A 20531-nucleotide genomic window follows, 5' to 3' on the forward strand; every position below is an offset into this window, starting at 1 on the left:
TTGTTGTGGAGTGTGAATAGCATTTTGGTTATGTGTTACACGTAGCTGCGCACAGGGAAAGCAGCGTGAGTTGTTTTCTCGGTTACCAAAGGGGTTTTTTATTTTTAGCACTTTGGCTCCCCCTGTTGGTGACTGAGTCACATTACCGTCATAGCTCTTAAGGTGGAACAGGTGTGTTCCATTTGTTTGAGCTTAATGGTATAAGTCACTTATTAGTTTTGTGTTGGTTCATTTTTTGTGGGGGTTTTTTGAGTTGGTTTTTGTGTGGGATGTTCAGCACTATTAGTGTTCTGGGGTCGTGAACGTGCAGGCTGTCTGGAGCATAGAAAGGACCCAGGTGACTTTATGTTAGTCTTTCTTTTTTATTTCTTTTGGTTTCACCTCCCAGGGTTTGATGGGACGGTCCTCTGGGGGGTGATAGGGGGGTAATTGGGTTGTTTTTTCTTTTTTCTTTTTTTTTTTTTTGTTTTTGTTGTGCCCTCTCTTCTCCTCTGGCTCCAGCCGTGTGAGCCGTACGTTATCGGCGTTGCTGGAGTGGTGCAATTTGGTTATGCTGGGCGTTTCCCAGGTAACCTCTGCATCCGGGAGGGGGGGTTCGGGGTGTTTTTTTTGTTGATTCCCTGTTCCACCTCCAGCTTCAGCGCGCCTTTGAGCCGTATGCCATCGGCGTAGCTGAGGTTTGGGGCAGTGGAATATACCCGCAGCTGGTGGCTGGTATAAAAGTCGGAGGGGTGGCGCCGTTTTGTGCCGTATGCCATTACCGCTGTTCCACTCCTCCCGGTTGACTTTTGGGGTATAGTCGTGGTTGGTGACACTGGACGTACTTCCAGTTTCCACTGCGCTGAGGGGGTGGGGTTGGGGTTGTTTTGTTTGTATTTTTTTTTCTTTTGTTTTTCCCCCCAGTTTCCGCCCTCAGGGTGTGACTGTGGTGTCCTCTGGGGGGGAAAGGGCTGTGGGTCCATCTAGCCATAGACGGCCGGGGCTGGGTCTGTTAGTCATGAGGGGGGGCGTCTCCTGGGGTTTGATGGAACGGTCCTCTGGGAGGCACTGGGAGTCCCCGTGGGTGACTTTGGATCCCAGAGGGACCTCAGCTGTGGTTATTACTCCACTCCTGGAGCTGGCGGGATGTCCTCTGGGGAGTGTTGGTCCCTACATGTCGTCCGGGGGGGGGTGTTAGCGTTTTTTTGTTGTTGCAAGCTTAAGTTTGGGTTGTGTTTTTCTTTTCTCCTCTTCCCGGGGTTTGATGGGACGGTCCTCTGGGGAGGGGGGGGGGTGGTTTGGTTGTTTGTGTTTGTCTTTTTTGTTTTATGACTAAACAGACTCTAAACATGGTCGGACAAAGGCTGACCGCACAGGTTCAAGAACTCCTGGCCACACCTGTGCAAATTGAATGACAGAAACAAAGGCAAAGATGCAGTCAGAGGAGAAGACATCAACAGTTCTGGTAGATGAAGATTCAGTTGGAAGATGAATGCAGATACGGTTTCCAGCCATGGTCCCTGGAGGGGGGTGTTTTTCCTGGGCCAGGTTTGTGTGGTCGCCGGGAGGCTTCCCGTGAGGGTGGGGTGCTGTTGTGTGGCTGGGGTGGAGCTGTTATGTTAGTCATTTAATCAGCTTCCACTGCAGTGGAGAATTGAACTGGGTGTTCCATGTCTGCAGGGTGGGAAGCTGATTGGTGATTAAGCCAGGAAGTGTTTGCTGATTATGTACACCTTTGAGTGGTCTCTGTGTGTGGAGTGGTGGACTCACATTATGGTTTCTTCTTTCACAGACTCGGTTGGTCGCGGCCACCTGGGGGGTGTCGGTGGGGTCCTTGGTCCGAACTGTTCTGGCTCCGGACCGTTTGTGCTGCTGGGAGCACACCGTTTTTCCACCTCACCAGACTGCGCACTTATTTGTTATTAATTGAGCACTCACTGTTATGTCATTAAATTCTGTTATCCTTTGAACTGTGCTCTGTTTCCTTTATGCTGGGTCCTAATGTCAAACACTGGGTCGGTGCTCCGACTGCGTCCGACACATAACTTCAATATTGATTACTGATTGCTTTGATTCCTTGCCCGAGGTAGGTGATTCCATTGCCATCTGTCGTCTTGAAAAACGCACCACTTGATCTTCATCAACACCAAAATTTAGGCAACTCTTCTGTGATCCTAGGCCTACCTCTCCACCAAATTTAATTCACTGTAATTTACTACTATATCATCCTGACAGAAAGTGTAACTCCAATAAAAACATAATGAGTTCCTTGACAGCAGGACATTGAAAGAGCGTCCTCACCTGTGGTGGATGTTGTACTTCCACTTGAATGTTGCATTCACAGCAGCTCGCCTGTTCTCTGTTCTGTAGAATTCCGAAATATCCAGGGCCGAGCAGTTCTTCCTTCTCTGTTGTGAATTCCAACAGTTGCCTCTGCACTGCCAGGCTGCACATTGTGAACTCTGAGGTTATCCATATGATGACAGAGGTGAAGACCAAACAGCCCCTGGCAAAGGTTTATTCCACAGGAACACAGACCACGTGGTGCTGCTGAAGGCTGCGGGGGTTCCGGATGTGCGGCATGTGACTCATGTTGAGCCTGTGATCAATACAACTACGCACTCATCAACACTCTGCAATATTGATTCAACCGTCCATAAGACTTCACATGACAGCAAATTAGATTTGCACAGACTGACCTTGATATATGAGGTTACGAAGGGAATCGAATGGTGTCTGTAGAATGCCATCAGTCCTTCACAAACATTTCTCTCTCACACAAGCAGAATTCAGAGAATATAATTTGGTTTTTTAAGAAGTGATCTGTGTCACTGGTTGATGTTGAATGGATGACAAAGGGACCAGCATAGGAAAGGTTTCTATTTTTAACCAACCTATAAATTCCAGGCTATTGATTGTGATGTCTCTCTCTTCCATTTACTTCATTCAGACATGTTTTGTATTATGTATCACAGTTTTTCACAATTGCTAAAACACATTTTGTGAAAACCATTTACCCTTTTCTCAAAACTCTAAACACAAAACCCATTTTTCAAACCACATGCACGAAACCCTAGATTCTTGTTACAAAACTGACCAATCTCAAAACCCTTTTAACTTTTCCCAAAACAACTAATGGTCTCAGAATCATTCTCTTAGCAGTCAAAATGAAAATCCTGCTGAGCAATGATTACACAATACATCAAACAATGGAAGACACAGTGTGCAGGACATATAGCTCCTGAAGTCTTTTTATTCATTGAAATAGGGTAAATTTACAATAAAAAAATAAAATTACAATATAAAAAAAAAAAGCTCACTGAGCTTCAGCATGCCTTTGGCCTGGGTCAGGCCACAAGACTTCCTCAACATCACAAGCGATATTCTCTCTTCTGAGGCAGTGGGGGAAGAAGGCTCTTGTGTGGTGTATCCAGCCTTGGCATGACTCCTCAGTTATGTCACCACAAGATAACTCCACGGCCCGCAGGAGATCCACTCTGATATAGGGTTGCCGGTCATATACCTGCCACCTCCATCTTGAAAAAAAACTCCTCTATGGGGTTCAGGAAAGGCGAGTATGGTGGGAGGTACAGTAGTGCTATGTGACTAAAAAGACTTAATCCAGGTTTTGAGTATATTTCTTATTGTTACATGGAAACAAGGTACCAGTAGATTCACACAAATCCAACAAGACCAACCCATTCATGATATGCACACTCTTAAGGCTATGAATTTGGGCTATTAGTAAAAAAAAAAAAAAAAGTAGAAAAAGGGGGTGTTCACAATAATAGTAGTGTGGCATTCAGTCAGTGAGTTTGTCAAATTTTGTGGTACAAACAGGTGTGAATCAGGTGTCCCCTATTTAAGGATGAAGCCAGCACCTGTTGAACATGCTTTTCTCTTTGAAAGCCTGAGGAAAATGGGACATTCAAGACATTGTTCAGAAGAACAGCGTAGTTATTGATTAAAAGTTGATTGGAGAGGGGAAAATGTATATGCAGGTGCAAAAAAAATTATAGGCTGTTCATCTACAATGATCTCCAATGCTTTAAAATGGACAAAAAAAAAAAAAACAGAGACGCATGGAAGAAAACGGAAAAACCACCATCAAAATGGATAGAATAACCAGAATGGCAAAGGCTTACCCATTGATCAGCTCCAGGATGATCAAAGACAGTCTGGAGTTACCTGTAAGTGCTGTGACAGTTAGAAGACGCCTGTGTGAAACTAATTTATTTGCAAGAGTCCCCCACAAAGTCCCTCTGTTAAATAAAAGACGTGCAGAAGAGGTTACAATTTGCCAAATCAAATTAATTTTATTTATATAGCGCCAAATCACAACAAACAGTTGCCCCAAGGCGCTTTATATTGTAAGGCAAGCCATACAATAATTACGTAAAAACCCCAACGGTCAAAACGACCCCCTGTGAGCAAGCACTTGGCAACAGTGGGAAGGAAAAACTCCCTTTTAACAGGAAGAAACCTCCAGCAGAACCAGGCTCAGGGAGGGGCAGTCTTCTGCTGGGACTGGTTGGGGCTGAGGGAGAGAACCAGGAAAAAGACATGCTGTGGAAGAGAGCAGAGATCAATCACTAATGATTAAATGCAGAGTGGTGCATACAGAGCAAAAAGAGAAAGAAACACTCAGTGCATCATGGGAACCCCCCAGCAGTCTAAGTCTATAGCAGCATAACTAAGGGATGGTTCAGGGTCACCTGATCCAGCCTTAACTATAAGCTTTAGCAAAAAGGAAAGTTTTAAGCCTAATCTTAAAAGTAGAGAGGGTGTCTCCCTGATCTGAGGAGCCTGAAAGCTGAAGGCTCTGCCTCCCATTCTACTCTTACAAACCCTAGGAACTACAAGTAAGCCTGCAGTCTAAGAGCTCTATTGGGGTGATATGGTACTATGAGGTCCCTAAGATAAGATGGGACCCGATTATTCAAAACCTTATAAGAAGAAGAATTTTAAATTTTATTCTAGAATCAACAGGAAGTCAATGAAGAGAGGCCAATATGGGTGAGATATGCTCTCTCCTTCTGCCAAAGAACACATCAACTGGCCTAAAAAGAAATGGAGGAATATTTTGTGGACTGATGAGAGTAAAATTGTTCTTTTTGGGTCCGAGGGCCGCAGACAGTTTGAGAGACGACCCCCAAACTCTGAATTCAAGCCACAGTTCACAGTGAAGACAGTGAAGCATGGTGGTGCAAGCATCATGATATGGGCATGTTTCTCCTACTATGGTGTTGGGCCTATATATCGCATACCAAGTATCATGGATCAGTTTGGATATGTCAAAATACCTGAAGAGGTCATGTTGCCTTATGCTGAAGAGGACATGCCCTTGAAATGGGTGTTTCAACAAGACAATGACCCCAAGCACACTAGTAAACGAACAAAATCTTGGTTCCAAACCAACAAAATTAATGCCTCGCAGATGTGAAGAAATCATGAAAACCTGTGGTTATACAACTAAATATTAGTTACTGATTCACAGGATTGCAAAAAAAGCAGTTTGAACATAATAGTTTTGAGGTTGTAGCATCAACAGCAGATGCTACTATTATTGTGAACACCCCCTTTTCTACTTTTTTTTTTTTTTACTAATAGCCCAATTTCATAGCCTTAAGAGTATGCATATCATAAATGCTTGGTCTTGTTGGATTTGTGAGAATCTACTGAATCTACTGGTACCTTGTTTCCCATGTAACAATAAGAAATATACTCAAACCTTGGATTAATCTTTTTAGTCACATAGCACTACTATTATTCTGAACACCACTGTACATATTGATGAATTGCTCATTGATGTTAAACCATTCTCTAATTTGAGCAGCACGATGGAAGCTTACATTGTCCCATATGATCACATATGTGTACTGGTCATTCATCTCATGCTGCCGAGCCACCAAAACATCCCAGAGACCTGCTAGAAATGTCTGTCCATTGCTGCAATGAAACTCCAACCAGCCTGTTTCAACTCTGTTAACAGTTTTGACTAGTAGTGTCTAATTGGTGACATCTGTGCTTTAATTGTGTTTATCTTCTGCTTTGTTTGGTTAGTAATATAATTAAGTGAATTATGCAGAATGTGTTTTATAGTATGAGAATGTGATTAGAGTTTTGCAAAAAGAGTGAAGGAGTTTAGCTAAATGTGTCTACCTATGTGAAAGTTGTCTACGGTTTTGCCAAAATGGAGATTAATTCAATAACTGTGTAAAGGCATTTGAGAATTTTATTTAGGGAATAGGGTTTTGTGTTTTAGCAACTGAGAAAAACTGTAATGATTATATTATTTTGACGAATAGATTTTAAAGTCATTCGTTTGTTTATTGTCTAACAAACAACCAGTGGTCATCTAACATTGCGTAAACGTAAACATAACAGCGCCATCTTTGTGCCATGCAGGGATATTACAATACTATTTGATTGTACATGTAAAGAGGGGTGGTAGAAGAATTAAGTCCTGTATAGGCCCTGAGGCCTGTTGGCAGCGGTGCTCATCTCCAGATTCCATGGCAACAAATAGAGGAGAGTCTACGACTCCCCGTGGATGGGATGCCAGTCCAACACAAGTTACTTCCCCAGTGCAGTTGGGTGAACTGAGACACTGTAGCTTAAGCATATTATCCAAGGACACAGACAGCTGGCATGAACGGGTTTTGAACCAAGGTATACATTTTGGCAGGCCAGGTTCTTATCCAATCAGCCACCTGCTGTACAAGAGGGGCACTGTTCAAAAAAAAAATTTCTATCTATATATATGCTGTGTATAATACTTGTGTGGGTGCCACACAAGTATTGAAATTCATTGCTTAGCTCTACCACAGGTGTCACCATTGGGAACAGCCATATTTGGTTTTGGCGCCGAGATTTCACCCCATGAGGATTCCCCAAAATGTTAAGATACTCCCCACACATGGAAGAGTTCATTGGGGCTACATGCTACGGAAATGATATAGCACAGAAAATATGTTTTTGGACTACCCTACATACTTCAGTGGCTATCTGTATGTAGCTGTATTCATATAGTAGAATTCTATTCATATGTAGTGTCTCTCTCTCTCTCTCTCATTGGTCAAATATAGGTCACGTAATTAAATACTACATACTTGCACATGTACTTGCTATTGATATGGATCTCTAAACTACATTATGGAAGCAGCTACGTATCCTTAACCACAATCCGTAACTCTAACCATAACCCTAACCTACAACCATAACATGGCTGTGCTATGTACAAAAATAATTTTGAATTATTAATATGGCTATACTATGTACAAATGGCCATTTTGTACTTCAATTTGCACACCAACAGAGTGGACTCACATAACACTAGATACCAGAAAAATGGGTTTCTGGTTACAGGGCAACGGTAAAGGTCTAATCTATGCTCATTCCAACAGGTGGCGGTAAATTGCCTAGAAGCTGTGGTTGTTGGTCAACTGCCATTAAACAAATATGTGAAAGAGGAAGAATTCAGTGCTAGCGTACTGGGTCAATTTACAAGGGCATTAGGCTACACATCCTCCAAAGCAGGTGTTAGAGGATTGCTGGGAATATGGGCGCACTGTGACTTATAGTTTTGGATGGAACAGCAATAAAGAGGCGGATGATATGGGAATCAGTACAATACCATGCAACAAAACTGTTAACGTCCACCTTGGTTCTTCTGCTCACCTATCAACCTAGACACTAAAAACATAGCCAAGACAACCTCTTCTGTTCAACAGTATTTAGATATCTTGTATGATGATATGGTACACAATGTACACGGATGCATCCAAAGACCCATCAGGTAAAACAGGGTTCGCTGTTTACATTCCAAAATATGATATTTCGATTTAGAAAAGGACCTCAGATCACCTTTCAATATTCTCTGCAGAAATGATGGCCATTATTATGGCGCTACAGTGGCTGGGGGAAGTTAAGCCATGTAAGTCTGATTTGTACAGATTCTATGTTCTCTTTAATGAGCATCCAGACTGGGAATTCTGCATGTACAACCCCTGGCAAAAATTATGGAATCACCGGCCTCGGAGGATGTTCATTCAGTTGTTTAATTTTGTAGAAAAAAAAGCAGATCACAGACATGACATGAAACTAAAGTCAATTCAAATGGCAACTTTCTGGCTTTAAGAAACACTATAAGAAATCAAGAAAAAAAGATTGTGGCAGTCAGTAACGGTTACTTTTTTAGACCAAGCAGAGGAAAAAAAATTATGGAATCACCCTGTAAATTTTCATCCCCAAAACTAACACCTGCATCATATCAGATCTGCTCGTTAGTCTGCATCTAAAAAGGAGTGATCACACCTTGGAGAGCTGTTGAACCAAGTGGACTGACATGAATCATGGCTCCAACACGAGAGATGTCAGTTGAAACAAAGGAGAGGATTATCAAACTCTTAAAAGAGAGTAAATCATCACGCAATGTTGTAAAAGATGTTGGTTGTTCACAGTCAGCTGTGTCTAAACTCTGGACCAAATACAAACAACATGGGAAGGTTGTTAAAGGCAAACATACTGGTAGACCAAGGAAGACAAAGCATCAAGACAGAAAACTTAAAGCAATATGTCTCAAAAATCGAAAAATGTACAACAAAACAAATGAGGAACGAATGGGAGGAAACTGGAGTCAATGTCTGTGACCGAACTGTAAGAAACCGCCTAAAGGAAATGCGATTTACATACAGAAAAGCTAAACGAAAGCCATCATTAACACCTAAACAGAAAAAAACAAGGTTACAATGGGCTAAGGAAAAGCAATTGTGGACTGTGGATGACAGTCATATTCAGTGATGAATCTCGAATCTGCATTGGGCAAGGTGATGATGCTGGAACTTTTGTTTGTTGCCATTCCAATGAGATTTATAAAGATGACTGCCTGAAGAGAACATGTAAATTTCCACAGTCATTGATGATATGGGGCTGCATGTCAGGTAAAGGCACTGGGGAGATGGCTGTCATTACATCATCAATAAATGCACACGTTTACGTTGATATTTTGGACAATTGAAAGGATGTTTGGGGATGATGAAATCATTTTTCAAGATGATAATGCATCTTGCCATAGAGCAAAAACTGCAAAAACATTCCTTGCAAAAAGACACATAGGGTCAATGTGCAGATCTGATTTGATGCAGGTGTTAATTTGGGGGATGAAAATTTACAGGGTGATTCCATAATTTTTTCCTCAGAATTGAGTGATTCGATATTTTTTTCCTCTGCTTGGTCTAAAAAAGTAACCGTTACTGACTGCCACAATCTTTTTCTTGATTTCTTATAGTGTTTCTTAAAGCCAGAAAGCTGCCATTTGAAATGACTTTAGTTTTGTGTCATGTCTGTGATCTGCTTTTTTTTTTTCTACAAAATGAAACAACTGAATGAACATCCTCTGAGGCTGGTGATTCCATAATTTTTGCCAGGGGTTGTAGACAGGATCTTCTAGATGAAGTTCTTCAGTTGATTTTTAGATTGACTCAGTTAAAACTCATTTTACTTGGGTTCCAGCACATATCGGCATTGAGGGCAATGAGAAGGCAGACAAGTTGGCAAAACAGGCACTTAAGGCAGAGAGAGTAGAGGTACCGGTCCCACTTAGTAAGTCAGAATTCAAAGCAATAATCAAAGACGGCACTCAGAAGCTTTGGCAAGACAAATGGGATAAGGGGGAGAAGGGCAGGCATCTATACAGTATTAAACAAACGTTAGCAGTTGAAAGAGTCAGTTCATTCACATGCCAGGAGGACACCTGGTTCACCAGGTTAAGAACAGGCCACACGGCACTGAACAGCGGTCTACACACAATAGGAAAGCATGAGACGGGGATGTGCCCGAATTGCGGAGAGGCAGAAACAGTACAGCATGTACTCCTGACATGTAGCCAGTACTCTGCAGAGAGAGGGGAACAAAGAACTCTGTTTCATTCCACAGCCAAAGCAGTTATAGATTTTCTGAAAAGAACTCAGCTTGCGAGGAGACTTTACTTTTGTTTGCTTGTTTTACTTTGTATTTTCTTTTTTTTTTTTTAGTTTAGTCGTCCATTGCCATCCCAAAGTTATCACACCTCAGTCCAGGAGATGGCGGTAGTGCACTCAGATTGCAAGCCGCCAATAAAAGTCACAGAAGAAGAAGTAATGAAATTGTGGATCAAGTTGCAAAGAATGCTTTAAGACATGACACTGTAGATCTTGAGGTGGCTCAAAGCAGCTCTGAACATAAAGCCATGATTAAAAAGTAGTGTGGGCTCAATGGCAGAAGGATTGGGACAATGGAAATAAGGGTAGACATTTTTATAGTGTGCAGAAGTCTGTTTTTGGTGACTGCCCAACCCGGGGGAATAACAGAAGGGAGCAAGTACTTTTAACAAGACTGGGGTTGGGACACTGTGGACTGGCGGCTGACCTATGTCTAATTGGTAAACACCACAATGGATTGTGTGAAACCTGCACAAAGAAAGAGACTATCCCTCATGTTCTGATGGAGTGTAAAAGATTTTCTGAGCAAAGGAGAGTTCTTTTCTCACATCTTTTTGATCTTGGGCTTGAGTCTGTTTCTATTAAAGTGCTGCTTGATCCGTCTGCACGTCAGAAAGAGGTCTACAAAGCCCTGATGGATTTTGTGTTTAGTTCTGGCTTGCAGCATAGTCTGTGAGTAGAGTGCAGTAGTCATGGTCTGCCAGTGAAAGGCAGCAATGCGCTGACTGGCGCGCAGCCTGCCGGAAATCCATAAGAAGAAGAAGAATTCAGCGCATTACTTCCGGGTTATGCGAGTATTAAATGGGCGCAATGACATTGTAGTAAGTGTTATAATATTACATGTTTTGACCGTTTTGTCACCGCTGATATTGCCGTCAATATGACATCAACCTCCAGCGGTCTTACGGAGGAGCAGCGTCGCAGACCACAGGTGAAGATTAAACCCACAGTTGCTGGCCAGAAGCTGTGTTAGCTTTAGCTAGTTACCCTGGTTACCTGTGGCCACTAGTTACAGTGAGGAAAATAAGTATTTGAACATCCTGCGATTTTGCAAGTTCTCCCACTTAAAAATCATGGAGGGGGTCAGAAATTTTCATCTTAGGTGCATGTCCACTGTGAGAGACATAATCTTATATATATATATATATATATATCGGAAAAAATGTATGATTTTTAATAATTTGTATGTTACTGCTGCAAATAAGTATTTGAACACCTGTGAAAATCAATGTTAATATTTGGTACAGTAGCCTTTGTTTGCAATTACAGAGGTAAAACGTTTCCTGTAGTTTGTCACCAGGTTTGCACACACTGCAGCAGGGATTTTGGACCACTCCTCCATACAGAGCTCTAGATCTTTCAGGTTTGGAGTTTCAGCACCCGCCAAAGATTTTCTATTGAGTTCAGGTCTGGAGACTGGCCAGGCCACTCCAGGACCTTGAAATGCTTCTTACGGAGCTCCTCCTTAGGTGCCCTGGCTGTGTGTTTGGGATCATTGTCATGCTGGAAGACCCAGCCATGACCCATCTTCAATGGTCTTACTGAGGGAAGGAGGTTGTTTGCCAAAATCTGGCAATACATGACCCCATGGTGCAGTTGTCCTGTCCCCTTTGCAGAAGAGCACCCCCTGAGTATGATGTTTCCACCCCCATGCTTCACGGTTGGGACCGTGTTCTTGGGGTTGTTCTCATCCTCTAAACTTGGCAAGTGGAGTTGATTCCAAAAAGCTCTGTTTTGATCTCATCTGACCACATGACCTTCTCCCATGCCTCCTCTGGATCATCCAGATGTTCACTGGTGAACTTCAAACGGGCCTGGACATGTGCTGGCTTGAGCAGGGGGACCTTGCTGCCCTGCAGGATTTAAACCATGACAGCATCATGTGTTACTAATGTAATCTTTGTGACTGTGGTCCCAGCTCTCTTCAGGTCATTGACCAGGTCCTCCTGTGTAGTTATGAGCTTTCTCAGAATCATCCTTACCCATAAAGTGAGATCTTGCATGGAATCCCAGGCCGAGGGAGATTGACAGTCATCTTGTGTTTCTTCCACTTTCCAATAAATAACACTATGTAACAAATTTTTATTTTGTTCCTGGGTACACAGTGTGTTTTTCTAACCTGTTATACCTTAAATAAATAGAAAATAGCTGTTATTCCACAGAAACTTGCTTCTGTGATCAGGACAATGATATTTTGAAATTTGTCTGTTTTCAAGAATATTCTTGATTCGCCTTCACTACTACTGAGTAGTCTTCCTTTCTTTAAACTGCTAAAACTGCCAGAATTTTCTAGAAGTTTCCAGAATTATCTAGAAATTTCAAGAAACTTTTAGAACTTTCTAGAACGTAAAATAAAATCAAAGTTTGTGCTGAATGTAGTCATTTTTCCATAGACTTTAGACATAACAGTTGAAATATAACACTTAGAAGCCAAGAACAAAAATTGTGTTACATAGTATAATCATAGCAGTTGTTGTCTTCTACCAAGCTGCTTGCCTGTTGTCCTGTAGTCCATCCCAGCCTTGTGTAGGTCTACAGTTTTGTCCCTGGTGTCCTTAGACAGCTCTTGGTCTTGGCTATGGTGGACAGGTTGGAGTGTGATTGATTGAGTGTGTGAACAGGTGTCTTTTATACAGGTAACAAGTTCAAACAGGTGCAATTAATACAGGTAAAGAGTGCAGAATAAGAGGGCTTCTTAAAGAAAATTAATAGGTCTGTGTGAGGCAGAATTCTTGCTGGTTGGTAGGTGTTCAAATACTTATTTGCAGCAGTAATATACAAATAGATTATTAAAAAAAATCATACATTGTGATTTCCAGATTTTTTTTTTTTTTTTTTTAGATTATGTCTCTCACGGTGGACCATCCCTGGTTCTCGAGACCAGGCACCTAAGTGGCTCTACGCTACTCTTTTCTACTCTCCTATTTTACTCTTCCTTTTTAGATATTTAGATATACCTTTGTATACTGGCATAGTTCCACCTTAGAATTGGAATATAATATATAAGATTTACCTTACTGAATTTTCATGCACCTAAGATGAACATTTCAGACCCCTCCATGATTTCTAATGAGCTCCAATGAAAACTATTAACTTTTCATTATGAAAATGAGTGAAGCCCTCCTCCTGCCCTCTCTCTCTCACCGAGCAAACGGAGCATTTTGGAAACACGAAGCATTTACAATACATTTCTGAATGAATCAGCATCTACAGGACACATAAGTAACTGGATTATATAATGAAAGATTCTGATGGGAGCTTTTTTTTTCCTTTCAACTCAGAGCGGAAAGCAACGCTTCACTTTGTTGATTGAAGTTACGACAGTAATGCAGCTCACGCAGTGTTTTCCTAGGCCACTTTTTGCTGGTGGGTAGTGTGATGAGTAAAACAAATGCAGCGAAAGCGTAACCAGTTAATGCCATTTCTACGTGTTTCTTGCCTTTTAATTAGTACGCAAATGGAATATATTAAATAATTTTTCCGAAATACTTGGTTAATGGAAGCCGTGATGCGTCTCGCTCAGTGTATTCCTATGCCAGCCTTCGCTGGTGTCTGACGGGACGACCACCGCAGCAACGGCGGTAACCCGGTAACAGCGTTCTCCTATCATGCACCTCGGTTTCTCCCATCATGCTTCTTGTGTACTTCTGTTTTAAACTTCCTGTTTGCGATAGCGAAAGTGTACTTCCCGTTTGCGGTCATGGCGGAAACTGAGTTGGATGGACTATGACATTGACGTCACGCCCTTCTGTCAACATCCTCGCTTCACTCTCACGCTGCTTGGTATTAACTGTGGCCTCCTGTGTGCCTCCTGGCAAACTAGCTGAAATTTCACTTCTTTTTGTGAAAATCCACCTGTGACACTCCACCATCCAGCTGTATAAATATCCATGGAACAGATAGAAGTTGCACTTTATACATTTCTCCCATCAGAACCACATAAGCTCATCATGGGTCGCTTCCCTCATCAGTCTCCTTCTTGCAGGGCCGGTCAGTTCTTGAGAACTGCGTACTCTACACAGATTTACTACACAGTACCATACTGTTTGTATAATTCCAAACACCACCAATTTGGGGAGGTGATAGTCTAGTGGTTAAGCGTTGGGCTTGAGACCAGAGGATCTTCGGTTCAAATCCCAGTCTGACTGGGAAATCACTAAGGGCCCTTGACTGCTCCCGGAGTGTATTGAGTACCTTGTATGGCAGCACCCTGACACGTAAGGGCATTATTGTAAAGCATTTTGAGCAGATGGAAAAGCACTATGTAAATGCAGTCCATTTAATATATGGCTGCAATGCTACGTGCACTCTGATTGGCTGATTTCCGGTCTGATATTTTCCCATATCACACCGGTTAATATGATAATCAGTCCGAAATGTGTATCACTTTCGTTACAAACCAGAAAGCTAAAAACAACTAGAAAAACCAAGTCAGACGTGAACATACTCCATAAATATCTAAACAGCATTGGAAAAAAAGTGATTGTTGAGATTTCTGTTAGCTTGTCGAGTTACTTAGAGCCTCTGAATATGGAGGGACTGTTAGGATTGCTTAGTTTTTGGACTCATATGTCACAGGGGAAGAATTACATTTTGGGATTCATATCAAATAACAGTGTACTCTATAGGCACTTTTTTGTTGCTTTGTGGTGATTGTTGTGGGGACTGTAAATGTAGAATCTTATACTCACAACTCTGACCCTCAATAAAAAAATTGTGAAATTATTTGTGCATTACGCAAGGCATCTTTTTCAAATATAAATAAATTGGAATGTTTCAAGGCATTTGTTTTAAATCAGTTGGTGATGGTTTGAGATCATATTCAGTGCAGTGCCCCAAAAAAAAAAAAAAAAAAAAAAAACCTGCATTTTGTGTGCTGCATTAACATTTCTGGCTATGCATGGACACAGAGAGACAAACTCATGACCAGGGCACCATGGCAACACAGACTCTTGTGTGATGTATTTTGTCAGTCTGTGAAAACTAAAAATCTTATCTGTTTACCTAATTTGTATTTTCTCGACTTTATAATTGTCTTGATTCAGAAGTACAAATTTAGAATTTGAAAATAGTTGCTCTTTCACACAAAGTTGTGTTTATGTGCAGTTTCAGTTGGGTGCTAATTACATCCCCACAGATGAGGAGAAGAGAGTCTTGAGAGAATGCAATGATGAGAGTTTCTGGTACAGGTGTAAGTTTACATCTTACATTTAAAAGTTGAACTACTTTCTTGTGGTATTGCTAAAAATTTGGAACATCTGTGCTGAATCTGACTTGATCTGACCAGCCACATGTTTTCTTCTCAGCGGTACCTTCGGCTGCAGTGAGTATGGCTATCACTCAAGCTCTGATTGCTAGAGGTACTAGTATACTTTATGAAAGCAAATCTGCAAATAACACATGACTTTTACTACACATTGTAAACCTACTAGTGTAACAGTCTTGCATTCTGTTTGTATCAACAGGAACTCTGAGTTCATCGCCAAGATTTGGATCGCTACCCAAAGTGGCCTGTACGTTGATGGACATAAAAATGAGCTTTGTGGCATATGTAACAATGGATGGGATTCTGGGATTCTTTAATGAGATGTGGAAAAAATGTATATTTTTGAACTTAGTTATTTATTTTTGAGGCGAGTCTGGTGACACAACAATTCCAAAGCCTCAAATTTAATTTTTCTGTTGACCCACGAATGGAGGAAACAACATCAACACTACAATTAAAGTATTTTAGAAGAAGATAATTACTGGACAAAACAATGGATTTTTCTAAGTCATTATTTATTTTTAATTCTGTTTCATATTTAGTAAAGAGTGTGTGTTGGAGGCAGGGAGGGGCGGTCCATCTCAAAAACTGGAATATTGTGAAAACAGTTTGGGGGGTGGTCATATTTCAGAAACTCATTACAAATAAACTACACTGTTTCAAGCATTTTGTTTTTTTTTTATTTAGATAATTACAGCATACAGCTCCAAAAAATGCATTTCAAAATATTAGAATATTTCATTTAAAGTTTTAGTAACCCACTTTTTACCATAAATCTAGTTCAGTACACACAAGCACAATCATGGGGAAGACTGACAGTTGTCCAGAAGACACTCGTTGACACCCTCCACAATGACGGTAAGCCACAGATGGTCCTTGCTGAAAGGCCTAACAATGAATGTTTGTTCCTCCAGTTGCTTGTTTTGTTGGTTACCTGGCTGGCAAGATTTCATACACAAAGACATGTCAGGAAAAGCTGAAGCGGTTGGAGAATTCCCCTATTGCTGAGGCGCTCCGAATGAGGACAGGACAGTATCCCTCATCGTCAGTACCACACTTTTTGTTTTTATTGTTTTTTTTTTGTTTTTTAAACTTCCTTAAGGCTGTTTTTATGTATTGTGTGGTTACAATTTATCTTTTCTCATTTATGGTCACTCTGATCAGTCGAGCAACAATTCTTTTTGTTCTCTTCCTCAGTTTCCAAAGGTCTCAGTCAGAGCCAAGCAGCTCAGACAGCCAGTCAGGCGAGTTGGTGTTTCAGCCAACAGAATCACAAAGCCAAACACCAGATCTCTCCAGGGATTATGGATACGGGTACAATGACGAGTCACCGATGCAGATTGAGAGACCAGATGACTTCAGCGGTCCAGGTACCACAGAGCACCTGTGTGAGCTTTTGTTTAATTTATATATGTGTGTGTGTGTGTGTGTGTGTGTATATATACGCCCAGCGAGGATGAAACTGTACGAATGTAGCATCTGTTCTCATTAAAATAAAATAAAAAAACAGGCTACATGGTCTTACAGATCGAAATTATCTAAACCTTGTATGGTTCTGTTGAAGTCAGATTTTATATTAACCGCTCAACACATTTGATGTCATCATATTGAGGGATTTCCCCAATTCTAAGTAACACAATTATAAATAAGTAAAATTCTTAAAAGTATGTGTGTAAATGGTGAGCTAGATATGCTCTTCTTCAGATGTAATGCAGAATTTTGTAAATTTATTAAGATGATTTCCACTGTAAACACAGCAGCATAGTTTGTTTATTTTTAGCTTGTCAAAAATAATAATAATCCAAAGTGCTTCTTTTGATGATGAAAACAGCAAGTGGAAGCTCTAGGGGGTTTGTAAGGTTAGACCTTACTTGTGTGAAGCAACATGAGGCAGCTTTGTTGTGATTTGGCGCTATATAAATTAAATAAATTGAATTTATATTGAATTGAGGAACAATAGATGAACCTTATAACTTTCTGATTCAGCTTTTATGCACTATTTCTTGTATAGTTGCACACAATGGGACAGCCATGAAAAATGGATCATAATGAGGAAATTGATAAATCTTTATATAATCTGACATTTCATTTTTTTTTGTGGAAATATCCATGAGGGCAAGCTTCTATAATACCCGCTGTCAAGCATCTCCCTCATCTGTCATCCTCATCAGCTTCTTACCCACCGTATGTTGAAGAGGAGGTGCCCAAAAAGAAGACCATCCTTTATGAGGACCTTCGGCAGAAGAACCGAGAGAACTACGAGGTGATCCTTAACCAGAGGGCTGACACACACCTCAGAACCCTGCCTGAGAAAGTCTCAGAAAGACCTAAGAAAGAAGGTAAAGTGTCACCGCAGAGATCTATAAACCGCCTGGCACTTAATAAAATGTTAATTATGTCTTCCTCTCTTCTAGAGAAGAAGAATATCTACGGAGACGCGTGGGAGGAGTGATTGTGGCTAACCTTAAGGTTGTATTACTGATGCTTCAGGAAGCTGTAGACAACTCTGTGCTGATTTAGCCTCAAGTTATCAACAGGAAATTGTAATGGTCTGTGTGAGTGAGTTAATAAAACTTTGTTGTGGTTTTCTGTGTGATGATGTTGGTTTTATTTATTTATTTTTTTACAGCCTTTTCTATCATCAACCAAAGGAAAATTAAGGGATAGTCACTTTTTATGTACACTTTTCACCAGCCATATTAAAACATTAACAATCATGCCTCTGTGTCTCTACTCACCTTTGACAATTGTTTTGTTTTCTGAGAAATTTTTTTTTTTATTGGAAAATTTTTGTTTAGATAGAAATATTGAGACTCAGTGGGACAATTGTACAGGGAAATAAAAATTCACAGTGTGCTCAAATGGCATCTAAATAACACCAACAACCTACTTGGTAATCTTTGGAATGTCAGTGGTTCAACAATGTCTGAGAAATGTGGAGCACAGGATAATTGTGGAGTCCTCCTGTCTCTGCGCAACATTTGGTCAGCTTGAAAATCAAATTCCTTTACCTTTTGCCAAAATGAATTATTTAGGGGCAATTTTGGTGGTCAACCATCTTAAAGCAGGTAGAGGAGCGGATAAGGAGCTGGCCCACCAAGATGTAGACCTGGGTTTGAATCCTGTTCATCCTACCTGTCTCAGTCCACTCAGCTGTAAATGTGTACCGGCCTTGGCTAGAAAGGTAACCTGCATCAGACTGTTGTCCTGTCCTGTGCAAACCATGGACTCTGATCCGCTTGATACTATGGAATCTGGTGATAAACACCAGCAGGGATCAGGGGCTACATAGGACTTATTTCTAAAATATTTTGGGGTCAACCATCATTCACATGTCCAGTTGTGTAGAAATCAGCAACAGGACCAAGGAGAGTAGGACAGGAATGGACAGACAGATGCTATCTTGATCCTAGTGATTGACCTTTTGTAAATTTGGTGTCGAGGCAATTCCAAAATCCATCTACATACAGTAGTGTTCAGAATAATAGTGCTATGTGACTAAAAAGATTAATCCAGGTTTTGAGTATATTTCTTATTGTTACATGGGAAACAAGGTACCAGTAGATTCTCACAAATCCAACAAGACCAAGCATTCATGATATGCACACTCTTAAGGCTATGAAATTGGGCTATTAGTTAAAAAAAAAGTAGAAAAGGGGGTGTTCACAGTAAGTAGCATCTGCTGTTGACGCTACAAACTCAAAACTATTATGTTCAAACTGCTTTTTTTTTTTTTGCAATCCTGTGAATCATTAAACTAGTATTTAGTTGTATAACCACAGTTTTTCATGATTTCTTCACATCTGTGAGGCATTAATTTTGGTGGTTTGGAACCAAGATTTTGCTCGTTTACTAGTGTGCTTGGGGTCACTGTCTTGTTAAAACACCCATTTCAAGGGCATGTCCTCTACAGCATAAGGCAACATGACCTTTTCAAGTATTTTGACATATCCAAACTGATCCATACCTGGTATAGGCCCAACACCATAGTAGGAGAAACATGCCCATATCATGATGCTTGCACCACCATGCTTCACTGTCTTCACTGTGAACTGTGACTTGAATTCAGAGTTTGGGGGTCGTCTCACAAACTGTCTGCGGCCCTTGGACCCAAAAAGAACAATTTTGCTCTCATCAGTCCACAAAATATTCCTCCATTTCTCTTTAGGCCAGCTGATGTGTTCTTTGGCAAATTATAACCTCCTCTGCATGTCTTTTATTTAACAGAGGGACTTTGCGGGGGATTCTTGCAAATAAATTAGCTTCACACAGACGTCTTCTGTCACAGCACTTACAGGTAACTCCAGACTGTCTTTGATCATCCTGGAGCTGATCAATGGGTGAGCCTTTGCCATTCTGGTTATTCTTCTATCCATTTTGATGGTTGTTTTCAGTTTTCTTCCACACGTCTCTGGTTTTTTGTCCATTTTAAAGCACTGGAGATCATTGTAGATGAACAGCCTATAATTTTTTGCACCTGTGTATAAGTTTTCCCCTCTCCAACTTTTTAATCAAACTACGCTGTTCTTCTGAACAATGTCTTGAACGTCCCATTTTCCTCAGGCTTTCAAAGAGAAAAGCATGTTCAACAGGTGCTGGCTTCATCCTTAAATAGGGGACACCTGATTCACACCTGTTTGTTCCAAAAAACTGACGAACTCACTGTCTGAATGCCACACTGCTATTATTGTGAACACCCCCTTTTCTCCTTTTTTTTACTAATAGCCCAATTTCTTAGCCTTAAGAGTGTGCATATCATGAATGCTTGGTCTTGTTGGATTTGTGAGAATCTACTGGTACCTTGTTTCCCATGTAACATTAAGAAATATACTCAAAACCTGGATTAATCTTTTTAGTCACATAGCACTACTATTATTCTGAACACTACTGTATGTGTGACAAGCAGTGGTGGAAGGGACTTAAATTTCCATCTTTGACCCCATTGCTTGACTTTTTCAAAATTTGATGTCTCCTAGGCAATTCCACTGTCAACATTTTTACCCTTGACCCCAATGTTGACCTTCAAAAAAGCTTGACCTTGCCTGGCCAATTCCAGAACCAGTCTTCATATCGCTTCCAAATTGACCTTTTTGTTATTTGACATTCATTATTATTTATTTTTATTATAAATAACCTTTATTTAACCAAATAAAAAGCCCATTGAGATCAAACCTCTTTTGCAAGGCCTGGCCAAGAAAAGCAGCAGCACACATCATAAGAAACAAGTTAACATCAAGAGAACCATTAAAATAATCTGATTAAGACCTCGTGGTACATCTCTGGGGCAGCCTTTCCCTCACTGCAGG

At 40.8% G+C, this 20531-nt stretch overlaps 1 protein-coding gene across 1 annotated transcript; it reads left to right on the forward strand.

Annotated features, from left to right (window-relative positions):
* The first annotated feature begins 10719 nt into the window (after window positions 1-10719).
* On the forward strand, window positions 10720-17818 carry LOC117526878 (OCIA domain-containing protein 1-like). Its single transcript, XM_034188954.1, has 8 exons — window positions 10720-10890; window positions 15066-15150; window positions 15266-15319; window positions 15425-15472; window positions 16140-16269; window positions 16423-16595; window positions 17397-17564; window positions 17640-17818. The coding sequence occupies exons 1-8, from the start codon at window positions 10840-10842 to the stop codon at window positions 17675-17677; spliced, it is 747 nt and encodes a 248-aa protein (XP_034044845.1). The 5' UTR covers window positions 10720-10839; the 3' UTR covers window positions 17678-17818.
* The last annotated feature ends 2713 nt before the right edge of the window (window positions 17819-20531 follow it).

Source organism: Thalassophryne amazonica, chromosome 15 (genome assembly GCF_902500255.1).
Source record: "Thalassophryne amazonica chromosome 15, fThaAma1.1, whole genome shotgun sequence".
Lineage (NCBI taxonomy): Eukaryota > Metazoa > Chordata > Actinopteri > Batrachoidiformes > Batrachoididae > Thalassophryne > Thalassophryne amazonica.